General features: G+C 40.6%; 1 protein-coding gene across 7 annotated transcripts in view; it reads left to right on the top strand.

Moving 5' to 3' along the window:
- ulk4 (unc-51 like kinase 4) overlaps window positions 1-22,318 on the top strand; it is a 428,124-nt gene that overhangs the window by 21,637 nt on the left and 384,169 nt on the right. For all 7 annotated transcript variants that reach the window (XR_007263863.1, XR_007263865.1, XM_048606245.1 and 4 more), the window contains 4 exons: window positions 8,782-8,880; window positions 11,059-11,180; window positions 13,460-13,529; window positions 14,259-14,352. Coding sequence is in view for 5 of the 7 variants with exons in the window: in XM_048606245.1 (XP_048462202.1) it covers window positions 8,782-8,880; window positions 11,059-11,180; window positions 13,460-13,529; window positions 14,259-14,352 (385 nt within the window). In the remaining 2 variants the exon portion in view is untranslated. The remainder of the gene's footprint in view (window positions 1-8,781; window positions 8,881-11,058; window positions 11,181-13,459; window positions 13,530-14,258; window positions 14,353-22,318) is intronic.

The following is a 22,318-nucleotide window of genomic DNA, read 5'->3' on the forward strand; positions in this document are numbered from 1 at the left end:
ATTGGACAGCCAGTTTTGTATCCAGACAGCCAAATTTCCCTGAATCCCCTGGTAGGATTAATAAAAGATCTCTTAGTTAAGGATCCATTAGGAGGTAGCAATCATAACATGATTAAATTTTAAATTAAGTTTGAGGGAGCGCAACTGGGTCTCAAAACAGTGTCCTCAATGTAAATAAGGACCATTACAGAGATATAATGAAAGAACTGTCTAAACTGAGAATATAGACGAAGTGAAAAGTTGATGGATGAGCAGTGATAGACATTTAAACAGCTATTTCATAATGCTGAACATAAATTTATCCCAGTCAAAAAGTGGGACTTGATGAGAAGGATGAACCATCTGTGATTATCAAAGGCGGTCAAAGCATGTGTCCGAGCAGCAACTAAGGCATACAAAGCAGCAAAATCTAATGGTAGGCCAGTGATTTAGGAAATTTTTAAGAACTAGCAGCAGAAGACTGAAAAGCAAATAAAAGTGGAGAAATTCATTATGAAAGTAAATTAGCAAGAAATAAAAGAACAAATGGCAAGAGTTTCTATGGATATTTAAAATGAAAAAAAGTAGCTAAAGAGAGTGTGCGACCCCTGGCAGATGGAACTGGGGAACTGATTGTGGTGAACAGGGAACTGGTGAACATTTTGCATCCATTTTTGCGGTGGACTGTACTATAAACATTCCAAGGACAATAGATAAACAAGGTACTAATGGGAGGAAAGTTCTTGCAACAGTTTCTATCACAAGGGACAAAGTATTTGACAAACTAATGAAACTAAAGGCAGATACATTGCCAGGATCCAATGGCCCACATCCAAGAGTTTTAAAGGAAGTGGCTGCAGAGATAGTGGAGTCATTGGTATTCATGAACTCACTAGATTCTGGGAAGATTCCAGCAGATTAGAGAACTGCTATTGTGATATCCCTGTTCAAGAACAGAGGAAGATAGAAAGTAGCAAACTGTAGGCCAATTAGCCTAACGCCTATTGTTGGGAAAATGCTAGGGTCGAATATAAAGGAAGAAATAGCAGGCCATTTTTAAAAAAAAAATCAGAATTCAAACAGATTCAGCATGGTTTTGTGAAAACGAAATAATATTTGACAAATTTGCTAGAGTTCTTTGAGGATATTACATACAGAGTTGATAAAAGGGAACTGATAGATATAGTGTATTTTGATTTACTGAAGGCATTTGATCAGGTTATTGCACAAGATAGGAGCTCATGCTGTTGGGAGTGATGTAAGAGTGTGGATTGAGGATTGCACAGAAGACAGCAAGTCGGGATTAATGGAGTGTTTTTAGTTTGGAAAGAAGTGGATGTCACAAAGATCAGTCCTAGACCTTCAATCATTTAATGTCTGACCAGATCCTTAAACAGCCTCAGCAGTACATCTTTGCTGTTATATTCTAGACATTCTTGAAGTGAATGCTAACCTTTGCTTTTTTAAAAAAAGTGATCATTTGAAACAAGATCAGTAAAGAACTTGAAAATCAGAAACAAAATTAAAATGTTCTTGTCCCAACAAGTCACGGACTTTCTGCATAGAAGACAGGCAGTTTTTGTATGTGGCCTACAGAGGAGGAGAGGGTGCAGGAGATGCTGTAGGTATAAAGTATTCCAAGCATGTCTCAATGTTGAGCTCTTTTTTTGCCTCCACCACCTGCGTGCCTATTTCTTTGGACCGGAATCTAACCCACCCTCTCATGACCCCTTCTCCCGCCTCCAGCAAACTCCGTCCTCCTGGACACCCCCTCCCAGCCTCCTACTCTCCCTCAACCTCTTCATCTCAAACTGTCTCTGCGATATCAATTGCTTGGATCTCTCCAATCCTCTCACTTACTTAAACGTCTCCCCATCAGAACATGCAGCCCTCCGCTCTGTTCGCTCCAACGCCACCCGAAAAGGGAGGCACGGTGGTAGTATGGCAAACTAATCTCTACATCGCTGAGACCAGACGCCAACTCTCTGACACATCCTCCTACCGTCCCCTCGATCATTACCCCACCTCTGATTACCGAGCCATCATCTCCAAGACCATCAACAATCACATCACCTTGGGAGATCTCCAGTCCACAGCCTCCAACCTGATAGTTTCCTAACTCCGCATTGCCCATTTCTATCTCCTACCCTCAACTATAAATGCAATTGCCCTGGTCGACCCATTGTCTCTGCCTGCTCCTGCCCCACCAAGCGCATCTCCTCCTACCTTGACTGCATTCTTTCCCCTTTGGCCCAGGAAACCCCCACTTACATTCATGACACAAGCCACGCCCTCCACCTTTTCCAAAACTTTCAGTTCCCCAGCCCCAAATAGCTCATCTTCACCCTGGACATATAGTCCTTGTACACCTGTATCCCCCATTAAGGATGGCCTAGAAGCCCTCCACTTCTTACTCTCCCATAGGCCCAACCAGTCCTCCTCCTCTGACAGTCTCATTTCCTTGGCTGGACTGGTCCTCACCCTCAACAATTTTTCCTTTGATTCCTCCCACTTCCTATAAGCCAAAGGGGTGGCCATGGGCACCCGCATGGGTCCAAGTTATGCCTGCCTCTTCGTAGGATTCATGGAACAGTCCCTATTCCACAACTACACCAGCACCACCTCTCACCTCTTTCTCCGTTATATTGATGACTATACTGGTGCTGCTTCACGCTCCTGCGAGGAGCTCGAGTAGTCCATCAACTTCGCTAACACCTTCCACCCCGCCCTCAAATTCACCTGGACCATTTCTGACACCTCCCTCCCCTTCCTGGACCTCTCCGTCTCCATCTCTGGAAACCGACTCACCACTGACATCCATTTCAAACCCACTTAAATCCACAACTACCTCGACTACACCTCCTCTCACCCACCATCCTGCAAAAATGCTATCCCATACGCTCAATTCCTCCACCTCTGCCACATCTGCTCTCAGGATGAGGCATTCCACTCCAGAACATCCCAAATATTCTCCTACTTCAGAGACTGTAGTTTCCCCTCCTCTGCAATTAAGGTTGCATTCAACCACGTTTCCATTTCCCAAACTTCTGCCCTCAAAACCCCTCCCCCCAACAATAAGTATAGAGTCCCCCTAGTTCTCACGTACCACCCCATCAACCTCTGAATCTAACGCATCATCCTCCAACATTTCTGCCACGTACAATCAGACCTCATCACCAAAACATTATTTTCTTCCCTGCCCATGATCGCTTTGCACAGAGACCGTTCACTTCGCAACTCCCTCATCAGCTCTGTACTCCCCATGAACCTCTCCACTACACCTGGTACCTTTCCCTGCTACTGCAAGAGGTGCAGCATCTGCTCCCACACCTCCCTTCTCACCTCTGTCCAAGGCCCCAAATAATCCTTCCAGATCCAGCAGAGATTCACCTGCACCTTATCCAACCTGATTTGTTGTATCCATTGCTGCCGGTGTAGTTTCCTCTTTATTGCGGAGACCAAATGCAGACTAGGGGACTAGTTCGCTGAACATCTGCAGCTGCAAGCACCAACCAACCTGACCTTCCGGTTGCCATCCATTTTAATTCCCCCTGCCACTCCCCTAGTGACATGTCCATCCTCGGCCTCCTCCACTGTCAGTGGGGCCAAATGTAAACTAGATGAACAACACCTGATATTTTGCCTTGGGAGCTTACAGCCCAAGGTCCTGAATATTGACTTCACCAGCTTCAAAATTCCTCCACCCCAGCCTTATCCCGGTCCCACCTCCCTGACCTGTCCGAACCTGTCCATCTTCCTACTCACCTATTCACTCTACCCTTCACACTGACCATTCACAATAACCCCCTATCTGCATCCACCTATTGCTATCCCACCTTACCTTTCCCCAGCCCCACCACCCCCATTTATTTCTGTGCTCCCCTCCCCCTCCCCAGACTTGACGAAGGGTTTCGCTCCAAACATTGACTTCCTTGCTCCTCTGATGCTGTCTGACCTGCTGTGTTTGTCAAGCTCCACATTCATTGACTTTGGCTTCCAGTATCTGCAGTCCTTACTTCTCCTAATCATAAAGTATTTCCATGCTTCCTGTGCGATGGGAAAACCGCACAAAGTAGTGAAATTAGTCGCCAAATACTGCGGCGCACATCACTAAGGAGAAAGCACAGGGGAAGCTGAAAGTTCTGCAGGTGGATAAATCATCTGGACCAGACGGACTACATTCTGGAATTTTGAAGAAGGTCACTGAGGAGGTTGTAGAGGCATTGGTGGTGATTATTCAGGAATCACTAGAGTCAAGGATGGCCCCAGAGGACTGGAAAATGGCTAATGTAACACTCCTGTTTAAGAAGGGAGGGAGGCAGAAGGCAGGAAACCAAAGGCCTTTGACAAGATGCCACTCAGGAGGCTGCTAAATAAGATAAGAGCCTTTGTTATTAGTGGCAAAGTATTGGCAGGATAGAGGATTGGCTTACTGGCAGAAGGCAGAGAGGTGGGATAAAGGGGTCTTTTTCCGATGGCAGGCAGTGACTAGTGGAGTTCCGTAGGGTTAGTGTTTGGACTACTACTATTGACATTTTACATTAACAGCTTGGAAGAAGAAACTGAAGTCATTGTCATGGACGAGTAATATTGAGGAGAAAGGGAGGCTGGAGAAGGACTTGGACAGGCTGGGAGAATGGTCAAAGGAGTGGCAGATAAAATACAATATGGGAATGTGTGAAGTTATACACTTTGGTAGAAAGAAGAAAGGCATCGACTATTTTCTAAATGGGGAAAGGTTTCGGAAATCTGAAGCACAAAGGGACTTTCGAGTCCTAGTTCAGGATTCTGTTCAGGTTAACATGCAGGTTCATTTGGCAGTTAAGAAGGCAAATACAATGTTAGCATTTATCTCAAGAGGACTAGAATACATGAGCAGGGATGTCATGCTGAGGCTGTTTAAGGTTCTGGTCAGATCGCATTTGGAATATTGTGGGCACGTTAGGGCTCCATATCTAAGGAAGGATGTGTTGTAGTTGAAGGGGTCCAGAGGAGGTTTACACGAATGATCCCAGGGCTTGTCATATGAGGAGCAGATGAGAACTCTGGGACTGTACTCGACAGTGTTTAGAAGGATGAAAGAAGATCTGATTTAAACTTACAGAATACTGAGAGGCTAGATAGAGTGCATGTGGTGAAGATGTTTCCACTAGTAGGAGAGGCTAAGATCCGAGGACACAGCCTCAGAGTGTATGGATGACCTTTTAGAACTGAAATGAGGAGGCATTTCTTCAGCCATCACGTAGTGAATCTATGGAGCTCATTGCCACAGAGGGCTATGGAGGCCAAGTCATTGAGTGTATTTAAGACAGAGATAGGTAGGTTCTTCATTAGTAAGGGGGATCAGGGTTATGGGAAGAATGCAGGAAAAATGGGATTGAGAAACATATTAACCACGATCAAATGATGGAGCAGATTTGGATGTGCCAAATGGCCTAACTCTACTCCTATATCTTATGGTGTTATGAATGTCCGGAATCCTCTACCCCAGAGAGTTGTGGAGGATAGTTCACCAAAAATATTCAAGAGGATGTAAAAGATTTTTGAAATATCAGGGAGTTGGTAAGGCCTGGGGCAGATCAGTCATGGTCTTGTTGAATGGTGGAGCAAGTTCGATGTTCCAAATGGTCTATTCCTGCTCCTATTTCTTATGTTCTATGGTGTATGAGAGAAGAAACTCCTCATCTCCATCTTAAATGGAAACCCCTATTTTGATACTGTGCCCCCCGTTCTAGGTTCCCCCATGACAGGAAATATCCTCTCAGCATCTACCCTGTCAAGCCCAGTCAGAATCTTATCTTTCAATAGGATCACTTCTCACTCTTCTAAACTGCACTGAGTAGACGCTCTGTTTCTTGATAAAGTCATCTTTTCATCCCAGGAATCTTTTGCGAAATGCTTCCAATACAAACATCATTTCTTAAATAAGGAGACCAAAATTTTGTGTAATGCTGTTTGTGGTCTTAACAATATCCTCTACTGTTGTAGTCAGTATTCTGTACCTACATGCTAACTTCTTGTGATTCATGTACAAGGTCACCCAGATCCCACTGTTCTGAAGTATTTTTCTGTTACGTTCCATTTAAATTCTATTCTTCCTACTAAAATGAATGGCCTTGTGTTTCCCACATTTATGCTTTGCCAATCTTTGACAACTCCCTGAACCTACCTGTATCACTTGGCACATTCTTTGAGCTGGATTTTCATATTTAAGCGGAAGTGGGGAAATTTCCCAGTGTTGCAATCCTGCCTCCTACTCAACAGTACTGTTCAATAGGGTTTTGATCCAGCAGCGGTAGAGACAGCTTGGTCTCAGCCTGCAACTGGAGGTGGGCTAATGCTGAGGTGGTCAAATTAAAAGGCGTTGCCTTAGTTCGAAAGGACACCGGTCCAATGCTGTGGGAGGTGTGACACCTCCTCTCGCATCCTACACCCCTCCCCTGTTCCTGCACAGACCAGCTGGTGGGAATATTTGCAGACACCTTTAACCTCTCTTTACTGCAATGTGAGGTTCTCATCTGCTTCAAGCAGGCCAATATCATGCCAGTGCAAAAGAAAAATCACGCAACGTGCCTTAATGACTCCAGCCTGCTGGTTCTGACATCCAGCATTATGAAATGCTTTGAGAGGTTAGTAATGGCACACATCAACTCCAGCCACCCAGATTGCGTTGATCCACTATCATTCACCTACTGTCGCAATAGGTCCATGGCAGATGCTATCTCCCTGGCCCTACATTCATCCCTAGAACATCTGGACAACAAGATCACCTACATCAGACTCCTTTTTATTGAGATTGGTGTCCCCCCCTGACAAGGCTGTGTACTCAGCCTCTTATTATACACCTTATAAATTCATGACTGTGTGGCCAAATTCAAGTCTAACTCCAGTTACAACTTTGCTGATGACACTATTGTAGTGGATTGATCTCAAACAATGAAGAGACAGAGGAAAGAGATAGAGAGCTTAGTGGCATGGTATAAAGACAGCAATCTCTCCCTCAATGTCAGCAATGATGTGGAGGTGCCGGTGTTGGACTGGGGTGGGCAAGATCAGAAATCACACGATACCAGGTTATGGTCCAACAGGTTTATTTGAAAACGAAAGCTTGTGTTTTCAAGTAAACCTGTTGGACTATAACCTGGTGTTGTGCGATTTCTGTCAATGCCAGCAAAACAAAGGAACTGGTCATCGATTTCAGGAAGTGGAGTGGAGGACATGCCGCTGTTTGTATCAATAGCGCTGAGGTGGAGAAACTGAGAGCTTCTAGTTTTAGGAGTAAATATCACCAACAATCTTTCCTGACCCATCCATGTTGACATTACAGTCAAGAAAGCACACCCATGCCTCTACTTGTTCAGAAGGCTAAGGAAATTTGACATGTCTGCAATGCCTCTTACCCCAATTTTTAAAGATGCGCCACTGAAAGCATCCTGTCCAGATGGATCACAGCTTGGTATGGCAACTACACTGCCCAGGACCGCAAGAAATTACAGAAAGTAGTGAACACAGTGCAGTCCATCATGAAAACTAGCCTTCCTTCTATCGACTCAGTCTATACTTCCCACTGCCTCAGGAAAACAGCCAACATTTTGGTTATACCCTGGTTATGCTCTCTTCCACCCTGTTCCATCGGACAGAAGTTACAAAAGTTTGAAAGCATGTACCAACATATTCAAGAATAGCTCCTTCCCCACTGTTATCAGACTTATGAATGGACCTCTCATAAGTCTCATATATTAGAGTTTCTCTGCACCTTCTCTGGAGCTGTGACACTATATTCTGCATTATGTACTATTACCTTGATGTACTTACGTAAGGTGTGATTTGTCTGGTTAGCACACAAAACAATACTTTTCACTGTATCTCAATACATGTGACAATAATAAATCAAATCAAGTTTATGCTTCCATCAAAATTAAGAAGTTCTGAAACACCTGCTTTCATTTTGAGGCTACAGTGAACATTGAGATTGTAGCATGCAGGGCCTGACCTTCCTCTTTTCACACACTGTAGAAAACTGCTGGTTCCAGAAATTGGAGTGAAAATCTCAGATATAGTTCTTGGCTGTGGCTTTTAAAGTCTGCTGATCACCTTTCAGCCCCTCTTCAGGATGACGTAATCTGTCCTTCCTCACAATTTACTTTCCCACCTATTGTTGTGTTTCAACAAACGTGACTAAAATACAGTCAGTCCCTTCATCCAAGCTATCAGTACAGATTGTAAATAGTTGAGGTCCTAGCATTGATCCTTGTGGCACCTGATTAGTTACAGTTTGTCGACCTGAAAACCCATTTATTCTGACTGTGTTTCCTGTTAATTAACTAACCCTCTTTGCATGCTAATTTTATTACAGTGGCTAGATGTGAGAACAAGGTCAATTGCAGACCCCTCTGTGGAGTTTGGTTACCTTATCTAACATGTTAATTCAAAATCAGTTTTAGTGGCAGTGTGCAATAGTTGGTAATTCCCGGTATGTGACAGCACTGAGACAACTAATGATGTCTCTCAGACTTGTTGCAACTTCATCCCATATCTCTCAATTAATAGTATTATTGTAATACAATTTAAATATGGATAATAGAAATTTGATGCATTGATAGCCTCAAGCTCTAGATTATTCCAAATAAGAGCTAACTTAGAAACCATGTCCATTTGCACTTTAGAATATTAACTGTGATGTATTTTTAGTGTAGATTTTTGAAAAAAATAAGCTGGTAAATTTGGAAAAGATACCGTATAGTTTTGGCTTTTGGGAATACATTAGAATTTTAAATGATTATTTAAAACTTTACTTCCAAGGTTAAAGTGGAGAGATTTACTGCAGCATCCTTTTTGGCAAGGAGCCTTTGCTAGATGTGAAAAATCCTTAAATGAAGAAGAGAACAGAAAATGCTTGAGGTCAGTAGCAAAAGGAGGTTGAGGATTTAACATTAAATTCAATTCCAAAGCACCACTGTTGTCAATCTTAGCTGTCTTCAGTCGGAGACTTCTGGCATTATAATTCTTGATTTTAAATTAAATGGCGTCAACGAGTCTGTAAATATTTGTATTTGACATTTAAAGATTCCTTACCCTCTGATTGTCTTTCTTTGCTTCCCATGCAGTTGCCTGTGAAAACAAAATGGGTGAAGTGGTCAGGGAGGGGTGCGCTGTTAAAATGCCTGCCCACTATCTAACCACCTGCCCTAATCTCTTTCCTATTTTACAAAGGTCGGTGGAAATGTTGGACACTTAAGTGTTGTATTCACACCCCACTGCTGCTTTGCAAGCAACGGAGGGGGAGAGACTGCAAAGATGATAGTCCAGCAACTTTATTAGATGAGCTGCTCCTTTAGGAATCCCTTTACCCATCTGATGGGTGGACAGACAGGTAGTGTTGAGGAGGCAGTGAGGCTGCTGAAAGACTTGGACAAGCTAGGAGAGTGGGCAAAGAAGTTGCAGATGGAATACAATGTGGGAAAGTGTGAGGTTAAGCACCTTGGTAGGGAGAATAGAGGCGTAGATTCTAAATTGGGAAAGGCTTTATAAATCTGAAGCACAAAAATATATGGGAGTCCTCGTTCAGGATTCTCTGAAATGTCAGTTCATTTGGCAGTTAGAATGTCAAATACAATGTGAGCAATCATTTCAAGAGGGCTAGAATATAAGAGCAGGAAATTACTGCTGAGGCTCTTCATGGCTCTGGTCAGACCACATTTGGGCCCCATATTTAAGGAAGGACATGTTGACCATAGAGAGGGTCCAGAGGAGTTTACAAAAATGATCCTGGGAATGAAGGGCGGCATGGTGGCTCAAAAGTTAGCACTGCTGCCTCACAGCACCAGGGACCTGGGTTTGATACCAGCCTTGGGTGACTGTCTGTGCAGAGGTTGCACGTTCTCCCCTTGTCTGCATGAGTTTCTGCTGGGTGCTCTAGTTTCCTCCCATGGTCCAAAACTGTGCAGATTAGGTGGATTGGCCATGTTAAATTGCTCCATCATGTCCAGGGAGGTGCAGGCTATGTGGATTTGCCATGGTAAATGCGGGGTTATGAGATAGGGCTGGGGGCTGGGTTTGAGTCAGATGCTCTTTGGTGGCTCGGTGCAGACTGGATAGGCTGAATGGATTCTGTGATTGCTATGAGGAGGGGTTGAGGACTCTGGTCTGTATTCGGTGTAGTTTAGAAGGATGAGGGGGAGATCTCATTGAAACTTAAAGAATTCTGAGAGGCCTGGATAGACTAGATTCCGCCTTCTGGAGATAATGAGGGCTGGGCAATAAATGTTGCTCACATCATGAAAATGGATTGAACAAAATGGACAATAATTTTTGAGTTGAAATGCATGCAAACTCTGTATAAGAATAAAATAAATGGATCATTTTAAGTTGAACAAAATTGGAAAAGAAAACAGTTGATGAATGGTTAATGTGTATTCTAAGCTGTTCCAATTCAATTACGCAATCAAAATTCTGTTCTTTTTTCAGTGTATTGGTTAAATCCAACAACAGTTTACTACAAACTGGATAAAGGGGACATTTCCATTTATCAATGACCATTTAGGTCAATAGCTGATCTTTGTGTAATACTATATGTCAAGTTACTAAGAAAATGCTGTTAACTGAGTTCTCTTATTATTTACGTACAGCATTTAGATGCATCAAATATCAGGAAATCGTGTAATTTGGTGCTTGCAAACCTGTCAGATATTAAAACAAAATTGGAAGTGATTTATTGCAATTATTAAAATTATTGTCTTATTACACATAAGTATCAGCATTTTTAAAATGAATTATTTAAAAGATTCTTAAATGGATTTTGCTTTGCTTTCCTATTGTTAAATGGAACAGAGGATGTTTATTTACTGTAACACCCTTGCAAATGTTTTTGGATAATTATGTTCGGTGGTGGAGACCAGGACCCTAACAGTACTGACCTGTTGTTCTTTGTCACTGATTTTGACCATCAGGATCATTGTGAATGATTGTAGCTCATAAGTATGCATATGTATAAAGTGTACCAGAATTCCATGTACTTTGTTTTTCAATTCTAACTGTAGAAATTAGAATTGTTTCACAAATCTTGCATTTGATTTTTAGTGACAGTGAAATTTGTTCGCCAGTCATTGCTAGTGAGTTGCAACAGACTGGAGGAAGAGAAAACCTGCAAACATCAAGCCTTCAAATGGACCGCAAACAGCAACAAAAATCCTACAAATTGGGTAAAATAAAACTTATTGTGGTTAGCAGTCTTTCCATTATGTGTACTTCAAAAAGTCAAGTAATGGACAATAAATACAGGCCTTAGTATGCCCACAAACAGTGAAAAAATGCATTTTCAAGTTTTTTAAAAATGAGGTTTGACTAGTCAGTTAATAAATGATTTTTGACTTGGCTAGAAATACAAATAAACCATGTAGGAAAAGAAAGAAAAACAGAAAATATCAGATGGTATCTGCAGTATTTTTCCATTTGTCTGCAGGGAGTAATTTGGTTAGAGAGCAGCAAGCATTTCTTTTGAAATGAGTAATCGCCCTTTGGAACAGCTGACTTGTGATGGATAAGGGTTTGCTATTGAAACTTCAAATGGTAACTTGACTGGTTCCTGTGTGAAAAGTACACTTTCAGTTATGGTGGCAAACTAGTCTATTGCTCGCATTGAGTTTCTTTAATTCATCAATTAAACTAATCAATTTCTTTGCTTGGATTTCAGTCCATATGCTAGTTTATTTGGGCATGCAAGTTTTGAAATGTTTAGTTAATCATCCCATTATTGTTAATGGAATCTCGCAGGAGCATTATTGTGATAATGTAGACTAAAACAAAGAACTGCAGATGCTGAAAATCTGAAACAAAAACAGAAATTGCTGGACAAACTCAACAGATCTGGCAGTATCTGTGGAGAGAAAACAGATTAACATTTTGTGTCCAGTGACCCTTCTTCAGCATTATGGTTAGGGTGTGTGTGTGTGTGTAGAAGTTAAATGTTTAAGGGTGAACACTCAGTCTTGGGATATTGACTTAGATTGACATTACATCTGAGGTTTAAAGGAAAGGACAGCTACTTGGTTGGTCAGCATTCTGTGATTGAGTGTTTGTGGGCAAGAGCTTCATCTCATAGATATAAGGTGGTCAGTCTTGGAATCAGAGAGCCGCTTATGAAGGCACATTACATACTTGTTATTTGTAGTCAGCAACTGTAATTGTGCTGTAAATGTAAGGGATAAAACTTTTATTTCAGCCTGATTAGTGAAATCAGGATGTTCTGAGGATATATATATTATATATATATAAAATAAGGATAGGATTAAAGAATACATTAAGAGAACTAGGAGGTTGTGTATTTGATCTTTAATACATGAGGCATATCTAGAAAATATATCAGCCTATAACCAGGAATGTTTGTTCATTTATCTCATGTATATGTATTGACAACAAGACTTTAATCGAAACTTGGCTTACAGTTGATGATGTTTTGTCCCTTACAGCAACCCTATGTTTATATACCACTTGTGGCTTCATAAAATCTTTCAAAGCACTGGTCAGGAGTATTAACAAACAAAAATTGACAGTGAACCAAAGGAGCTGTTAGGACAGGTGACAAAAACCTTGGCCAAAGATCAAGGTTTTAAGGAATATTATAGGAGAAAAGAGAAACGTTGATGTTCAGGGAGGGAATTCAAGGACTTTGGGATCAGAAGCTTCAGGCTTTGCACCAATGATGGGGTGAAGGAAACCTAGATGGCACAAGAGGCTGTAATTGGAAGAGAACAAAGACCCTGGAGGGCGGTGAGGTTGCAGAGATGAGGAAGAGCATGACCTGGAAGGCTTTGGAAACTAAGATGAGAGTTTTAAATTTGAGGCATTGCTTAACTGGAAGCTAATGGAGATCATAAGGCAATGTGTGAATAGGACTTGTGAGATATGGGCGGCAGTCCTTGGGTGAACTCAGGTTTATGGACAGAACAAGGTGAAGACCTTTGGATTAGCCGCATCTGTGGCTAAAAGGCATGTTTGAGGGTTTGACTAGCCAGTGAGTTTAAACCAGGGCTGAGATAGGCAATATTATGGAGGTGGAAATGTGTGACCTAGGTGATGATGAGGTTGTGAAGTTTGGAGCTTAACCTGGTCAAATAAGGCATCAAGATTGAGAGCAGTCTGGCTAAGCCTCAGGGAATGGCTGATTTGTTTTAGGCTCCAAAGATAGTGGCATTGGTCTTCTCAACATTTAATTGCCAATGTGCTGGCTAACTGAAAGAGACATCCACTTAATTTCATTCCCCGCTTTTGTCTCACATAAGAAAAACATGGGTAACCGTTCTGTCAAGATGTTGTAAGCTCATTTAGTTGTTCTCACTTTCTATTGAAAAAGAATTGCAAACAATTGTTCTATCTTTTAAAGTAGCTTATTTCTGTAAAATCTTCAGTTTTGTATGACTGCATTGTCTTCATTATGTATAATATTTTTATTTTAAATTGATATTTACCCATTATTTTGCAGAAAACCCTGCTGATTTACAGCCAAAAAGTGCACAGGACTTCAATTCCAAGGAGTCCATCTTCTTACTCAGGTACTCCTATATGTTTCTTGTATTATTGAATCATTTCTCTCACTAAAGTTTGAGAGTTTGGAATGGGGTTCAACTGTATTGAAGGATTGCATATTGTCAGAGCACCAAGTTAGCTTTTAATGTAGCTCTATCACTGAATTTTTACAGCACATTCAGCATGTCTGCATCACTTTGAATTAAGAATTCACTTCATGCCATTTCCCAACTTTTCCCCGTAACCCTGCACGTTCTGTTTTTCTCAGACAATAAGCCAATTTCCTCTTGAATGCCTTGATTAAACCTGCTTCCATCATTTTCTCGGGCAGCTTATTCCAGATCCTAGCCACACACAGCATGAAATATTCCAGCTCTCCACTGCTTCTTTTTCCAATTACCTTAAACCTGTGGGCCCTTCTTGATCTCTTCATCAGTGAGAGCAGTTTCTCCCGATATACTCTGTTCAGATCACTCATGATTTCGAACACTGATACCCACACATGGGTCATGTCATGACAAGGGCTGCTTTCAGCCCAGCTAGCCCATATTCACCTATTTACGGTCCCCATTATCAGCTTCTCTTTCTCCTGAGCGTACTATAATCTATCCCTCTATCTCCCTAACTGTTGATTATATTTCTCTGGGCTCTATTTCTGCCTATCCTCTAACTCTGCCCCCTTTTTACCATTGACTTTAAGTGTATCTGAAAGGAAATAAAACAGTCTCAACTCATTCTCCCTTTATTTGAAACAGCTCCCATCCAACACCAAGAACTAGCTCGAATGTAAGCCACATCAGCAATGTAACTCAGAGTGCTCCACCAAAAGGCTCCTCTATTTCACCACAGGTATATTAAAAGTGTTGCATTTACTCGCTTGTGTTTGAATTTATACTTTCTAGCTAATGCATAATGTATGTTTTGTTTTGCATTTTCAGAATATATTTTGTTCTTGGTACTCTTCTGGGTTTGGCATTGTTAGCAGAGAATAGCCTTTTAAAACCACTTGTTTAAAAATGTATTTCATCTTTATCAGCTGTACCAAGCGATCCAAATTTCAGTATCAAGAAATGCATTATCAGGAGGGAGGGACAAGAGACAAAGAGGGGTCACCCTGCAGATTTGAGAAAATTAGTTACATGTATCTTCCCTAGTAGAATGAATGTCATATTAGCAGCAAGCATTTCCCTGAAGCTTATTGCTGATTGCCTAAAAAACAGAATGTTTCTACATAAATACATATGTCTATTCCTTCAACTTATTTTTGAACTGGAGCTGTTTGACAGCTTCCTTCTGCCCTCTTGTGGCTCAAGGTACAACCCATTGTTAGGTCAGAAATAACGAAGTTGCCAAAAGCTTTATAAACTTATTTAGACTGATTATTCCTCATGACTAAGACCAGGAGAGGAGTTTTCCTGGTTATTAACATGGGAAAAGTAAGAAAATGTTGTTTCATTTCTCTCAGCATCTCTCAACGGCAATAAGGAGGTGCTTTGAGGAAGGATCTATTCTGAACATTAAATTTTATTCTTATTTCACATGAGGCACATCTGGAACCTTATCTTTCATACATTGTATTTTAGCTGTCACTGTTATTGGTTGTGGGGAATAAATGAAATTTAAATGTAATGGTGCATGGTTGGGCTTTAAGATGCAAATTTGACTGCCTTGTTTCTGCATGGGATAAGTTCATAACTGATTGCCATTGTGAAAGTGGAAATCAAAAGTTAGGGATATTTACGTGAGTGCTATTGTTGGTGGCTGAGAGCAGTTTACATGATTGAGCCTTTTGTTAGCATTTTTACTATATTAGTTGATATTTAATGTGATAGAAATTTTGGACATATACAAAGCGATTTTTCTGTCAGTGATTTCTGGTTCGTTACATAAGGATGTAGGGCAAGCAATTTGCTACAGTTTCAGAAAGACTTAGTCGTTCTTAGTCTGATTTAAGAAGCATGTTTGGATAATTTTAGACAAGATTCAAATCACCTCAGTGTAAAGTTTTCCAAAAAGAAAGTTTTCCTATCTAAGTGGAAATGTAGAATTTGTTGGAATGATTCTTTCCTCTTCTGTACTTTTACACAGCTACTTCTGAGCCATTCATGCCTTGGAATTTAGCCAAGTCAATTTTATTTCAAAAGTTTTAATGTAGAGTTCAGAATTCACAGAATTTACATTGAGTTTTGTAAAACAGATTTGTAAAGCAGATCAGTGTCCCCTTCCATAAGATGATGGCGGAGGAGTAGGCAGAGTTGGTGCCCCTGAGCCTGAGGCTAGTCGTTTCCTCTTTCCGTCTGTATTTTCTTCATTTTCTTTTCTCCTTACCTTTTATCGGTGGAAAGATGAGTGTGGGTCCAGCATGGGACCCAGCATCAATATCAGCGGCTACTGCATTGGCGGAGGTGATGTCGGTGAGGTGGGCCCAGCGACAAAAAGATGGCGCCTGCATGAGTGGCGACTTCGTTGGTGGGTGCAGTTCAGATGGCGGCGATGTGCTGGCAGAGGAGCATCGGTGAGGCAGCGGACAGATGGCGCCTGTAGAGTGGGGACTCCAATATTACTAAGTCCAGCACAGGCAGCAGCTGGCGGAGGACCATCGTCTGCAGCGTTGACAAGTTGGAGCCAGCAGTAAGAAGATCCCACCTGTACAGTTGTGACTTATTGTTGATGGGTCTGGTGCAGACAGCGGCAAGGGGGGTGGAGGAGGGGTAGCTGCATAGGTGTCACTGGTGAGATGGCTTAGGACTCATGGCAGAGGTGGTGGAACAAAGATTGGCTCTCTTTCAGTTATATCATTTTTATACTCTTAAGCTATTCAAAAATGGTGCCAGATCTGGTGACAGTTGAAGCTTTTCACTGTATTTTACTACATATTCACTGTAAAGTACATGTGACAATAAATCATTCATTCAATCATTCCTGTGACTAATAACCAAAGTAAACAACAATAATAGTTTGCAGACAATGTAGAGCTGTGCTGATTATCAAATAGCGTTTCCATTTTTATTTTTGCATTTTTCCAGAGACACTAAGTTGATGATTATGCTGTTAGCTCACTGAATTGTGGAGCAGTGTGGAAACATTACATTTAGTGGCCTGTGCACAGTATTATAGTATATTGAAGATATTCTGTCGTATTCGTTTATGGCAGTTTTGACATTTAAAATTTATCACAGAATGTGCAGAACATGTATTATGCCTCTCCTGCTTTCAGGCCATTTCATACGAGTTGGATCTATGAAAGAACCTCCCACTAGTCCTCTGAATTCATCCTCTTATGGTCAATTGCTGTGAATTGGTTTTCATGTATTCTTCTCCTTAAAGTACCTGACCTTGTCCTGGCTACATCACCTTATGATTATTTAGAAATACAAATTTCCAGGTTTTGGTCCTTTTATATTCTATGCCCCAGAATTCCTGCACGATTATCAAAAGACAAAACAGCAAGAAGTCAGCAATAAATAACGTCTAGGTTGAAAACTCCTTATCTTCATTGCATTGGTGCCAAAATTAAACTGACCATCGTAAACAAATGGGATCTACAGTTTGCGGATGGCTGCAGTGTCGTTTTCCACTCTGCACCAGCCTGGCTGGTAACTCTTCTTGTAATCCCACCTGATAGTAATATTGAAAAAGTCAGATTGCATACAAATATGCAAATTAGGAGCACAAGTCGGCCATTTGACCCTTTAACCCTGTTCTGTCATTGAATAAGTTTATGGCTGATCTGTCTGAGTTTCAAATTCCACATTTCCATCTATTCTTGATGTCCCTTGATTTCACTGCCTTCTAAGGCAGAGAGTTCGAAAGCCACACAATTCGCTGAGAGACAAAAAAAAACTCGTTCGTTCTAAAAAGGCAAAGCCTAATTTTAAAACACTGTTCCTTAGTTCTGTAATTGCCCACAGAATAAACAATTTTACCACCTCCATCTTGTCAAAACCACTCAGGATCTAATAAACTTTAATCAAATCATCTTAGTTCTTCTAAATTCCAGCCCAGTCTAACCTATCCTCAGAAGCAACCTGTTCATTCCAGTCATCAATTTAGTAAACCTTCTCTGAACTACCTTCAAAACATTTATATCCTTAAATAAGGAGACCAAATCTGCAGACAGGCTTTGAGTTGTGGTATCATTGATGCCCTGTGTAACTGAAACACAACATCCTATGTTCAATTCCTCTTGTACAGAAAGATAGCTTTCCATTAGTCTTGTGTTACCCTGCGCACTAGCTTTTTGTTACTCATGTACTAAAACACCTAGATCCCTGTGCACCTCAGAATTCTGCAGTCATTCACAATTAAATATTTTATTCTTCCTGCCAAAGTGAACATCTTCACATTTTCCATGTTACACTTTATTTGCCAGACTTTTGCCCACTCACTTAACCTATCTATGTCAGTTTTCATCCTTGTTATGTCTTCTTCACAACATGCTTTCCTACCAGCTTTGTATCAACTGCACACTTAGTTACCATGTTTTCATCTAAGCCCTTGACATAACTGTAATAAATTGAGGTCCCTGCACAGATCTCTGCAGGCCCTACTTGTCACTTTGTGCCAAATTTAAAAAGTCCCATTCGTGCGTTCTGTCTGTTTTCTGCTGGACAATTTTCTATTCGTGCTAGTATGTTATCCCCTATACCATGATCTCCTGTTTTGCAGTAACCTTTTTATGTAGCATCTTGCCTTCTGGAAATCCAATTGCAGTACATCAGCAGCCTCCCCTTTATGATAGAACATGTTATTCCTTCATAGAATTCCAATAAATTGTTTAAATTTCCTTTTCACAAAACTGTTCTGACTTCTCCGATTACCTAAGTTCTTCCAAGTGCCCAGCTGTAGCCTCATTAATGATCAATTCTGACACCTTCCCCATGACGGTTCTCAAACTAGCTGGCCTTAAACTTCCAGTTTCCTGCTTCACTCCTTTCTTGAACAGATATTTGTTACTTTCCAATCTAAAGGAAACTTTCCAGAATCTAACTTTGGCGCGCTGAGCTTTCATAACCATGGATTTGCTATTTTAATAGTTTAAAGTATTGGTCTTAATTCGCATTTGTCCCTTTCAGACTGGATGAACAATTCAATTATGATCACTGCTACTAAGAGGTGTCTTTAGTCTGAGGTTAATCTTGTCACATTTCCCAATCCCAAATCTAGTACAGCCTGTTCTCTGCATGGTTCCAAAATGTGTGACTTTATAATGTATCTTGAAATAATCCAATGAACTCATCGAGGCTGCAATTGCCAATCTGATTTTTCCAGTTTATATGTAGATTAAAATCACCCATAATTATTACTGCCCCTTTGCCACAGACACCCAATATTTCTGCTTTAAGAATCTTGTTTGGTTTTTATAAGGTTGCCTCTCATGTTTCTAAACTTATAGAATCAGAAAATTGGAGTAAGTGTAGGCCACTCAGCCCTTCAAGCCTGCTCTGCCATTCAACATGATAAAAAGGCATTCAGCACGCTTGCCTTCATTGCTCAGTCGTTTGAGTATAGGAATTGGGCAGTCATGTTAACGTTGTACTGGACATCGGTAAGACCTCTTCTGGAGTACTGTGTCCAGTTCTGGTTGCCTAGTTATAGGAAGGATAATATTAAGCTTGGAGGGTTCAGAAGAGATTTACCAGGATGTTGCCGGGTATGGAAGGTTTGAGTTATAAAGAAAAGCAGGATAGGCTGGGACTTCTTTCATAGGAGCGTAGGAGGTGAGAGGCAACTTTATAGAAGTTTATAAAATAATGAGAGGTATAGATAAAGTTAATAGTAATTGTCTTTTCCCTAGGATGGGGGATTTCAAGACTGGGGGGCACATTTTTAAGGTGAGAGGAGAGAGATTTAAAAAAGATGTGAGGGACATTTTTTTTACGCAGTGGTTTGTTCGTGTGTGGAATGAACTTCCTGAGGAAGTGGTGGATGTGTGTACAATTACAATGTTTAAAAGACTTTTGGATAAGTACATGACTAGGAAAGGTTTGGAGGGATATGGGCCAGGAGCAGGCAGATGAGACTAGTTTAGTTTGGGATTATGTTCGGCATGGACTGGTTGGACTGAAGTGTCTGTTTCTGTGCTGTATGACTCTATGACTTTAATATCATTGTTTACCACATAAGGGAATAATTTTTAAAATGATACTTTCAGTTTAGGTAGAGGGTAACATTTCAGAGTGAATGAGTATGCCACTTGAAAGCATTTAATAAGGTCCCGCGTGAAAAGTTATTGCAGAAGACATGATACATCATAGTATATTAACATGGATAGACAATTGGCTGGCTGGCAGAAAACAGAGAATATACAAAGTAAGTCCTTGTCTGATTGGCAAGATGAGAGAAGTGGAATCCCGCAAGAGTTGTTGCTGGTGTTTCAACTTTTTAAAATATACATCAATGACTTAGACGAGGGTAGTGAAGGCATGGTAGCTAAATTTGAAATTACACCAAGAAAGGTAGGAAAGTATGTTGTGAAGATGTCATGAGGTTGTAGACTGCTATAGATGAGTTGAGTGTGTGGGCCCAAAAGCTGGCAGATGGGATATAATGTGGGAAAATATGAAGTTGTTAACTTCAGCAGGAAGAATGAATAAGCAGAATATTACTTCAGTAGAGAATGACTGGAATTCCGAGGTGCTGAGTGATCTAGATATTCCAGTAAATGAGTCACAAAATGTTATTATGCAGGTCGATTAGGTAATCAAGAAGGCTAATGGGTTGCTATCCTTTATTGCTAGAGGAATTGAGTATAAAAGTAAGGATGTTATGCTTCAGTTACACTGCTGAATCCACATCTTGAATATTCTGTGATCTTCTTATTTACGGAATGATATAAATACATTGAAGGTGGTTCAGAGGAGGTTAACTTGTTTGGTACTTGAAATGTGTGGGTTGTCTTACAAAGATGGATAAGCTGGATTTATTCAGAAAAGAGAAGTGACCTGATTGAAGTATATAAGATCCTGAATAGCCTTAACAAGGTGGATGTGGAAAGGATGCTTCCTGTTCTGAGTGAATCCAGAGCTAGGGGACCTTGTTTTAAAATTAAGAGGTACCCTTTCAGGACAGTGATTTTTTCAGAGGTTTTGTAACTTTGGAACTGTCTGCCTCAGAAAGCAGAACTATCGAGTATTTTTAGTGCAGAGGTCAATTCTTGTTAGACAATGGAATCAGGTGGATTGGAATGTGGAATTTGAAACACAAACAGATCAATTATGTTCTTATTGAATGGTGGAGCAGGCTCGAGAGACTGACTGGCCTAATTCATATGTTCACATGTATGTATTATTTTTATGAAGAATGTCACAAAAATGGCTATTTGGATGAAGGTAAGTGGAAGGGGAAGAGCCTCAGCCATGGTGGAGGGCACCAAGATTGAAAAGATACAGTTGAAAATAAACTGTGTTATAATTTTTTAAAGAAATGTTATTTCAGGATTAAATTTTGGGTGAATGCTGGAACTTGAGCAGCAAATTTTAAAAATCCAGATGCAAGTGAAAATAAAGGATAATGGATCAGATTATTTTCGCATGAGAAGGAAGAGAAATCCAGTAACCTGAAGCATTTCACAATTGGACTATGTTGAGTAATGTGATTTATTCAGTCTGTCAGACAGAGATTAAGAAACAGTGAAGCTGCAAGCCAGGGAATTTGACTGTGTGTTGAAGGGCACAAATAAGACCTGACATCAAATTTGGAAGGAAATTGAAAATTGTTTATAGATATAACAGCTGATAATTTGCCCAGTAACCTGTATTTTAGGTACAGATCAGTTGATTTTCACAAGAACTTCAATGTCCAAAGTCCATAAGCTTGAAGAGTAGTTACGTGAACATTTAAACTGGAACATCTTATCCATTTTCCAAGATTAGAAGGTAGAAATATTTGTAGCTGATGTCAATTCCAGATATTTTTGATATATGTTTGTTGCATTATTTATGGTATCTGTTAAGAAGACAAACAAAACTAAGGTCACTGAGAACATCAAAATCTCTACACAGGCTGTGCGTCATACAAAAGTTAACGCTTATTTTTCTGAAGAAGGGTCTCGACCTGAAACGTCAGCTTTCCTGCTCCTCTGATGCTGCTTGGCCTGCTGTGTTCATCCAGCTCTACACCTTGTTATCTCGCTTATTTTTCTGTACCATCTTTCATGACTTAAGGGCATCCCAAAGTGCATTAAAGTAAATGAATTTTTTTGAAGTGAGCTATGTAATAATATAGGAAATATGGCATGCTAAGGTCGCACAGGCAATAGCACAAGGAACTAGTCTTTTTTTTAACTCCACTTGTTTGAAGGATTAATTTCTTTGTCTTTGATGGAATGTGAGCATCCCCATGCTAAGTTGTCCCTGAGATGATGGTGACGAGACACCTCTTGAATTTCTGTAGTCTGTGCATTGCAGGTGCACTCACAAGCTTTTAGATGAGGAGTACCTGGTTCACCAAGACACCAAGAGCATTTCTGCAGCTCTGAAGACTGGTGGAACTTTCTGACTGAGAGCCTAGGGTGCTTCCAATCGAGGCATGTTTAACACCTTAATAATATGTTGAGTATGAATTGTGATTTGCACACTGGGTTTTTCTCGGGCTGATGTTTTCTTCTCCTGTCAAGAATTTTGAATAAATGGAGAAATTTGAACCTTTATCCATAGCCAAAGACAACTCCTGGCTGCAGAACTTAGAATTGAATTTTGGATGGCAAATTATATTCTGCCCACTTAAAGGGACAGTATAAATATGAGTAGGTAACTTTAGGTGGAAAGGAAAAGGAATAAATACGTGCTAAATAAAGTTAAAATATATACTTCCA

Source organism: Rhincodon typus, chromosome 2 (genome assembly GCF_021869965.1).
Source record: "Rhincodon typus isolate 14 chromosome 2, sRhiTyp1.1, whole genome shotgun sequence".
Taxonomy (NCBI): Eukaryota; Metazoa; Chordata; class Chondrichthyes; order Orectolobiformes; family Rhincodontidae; genus Rhincodon; species Rhincodon typus.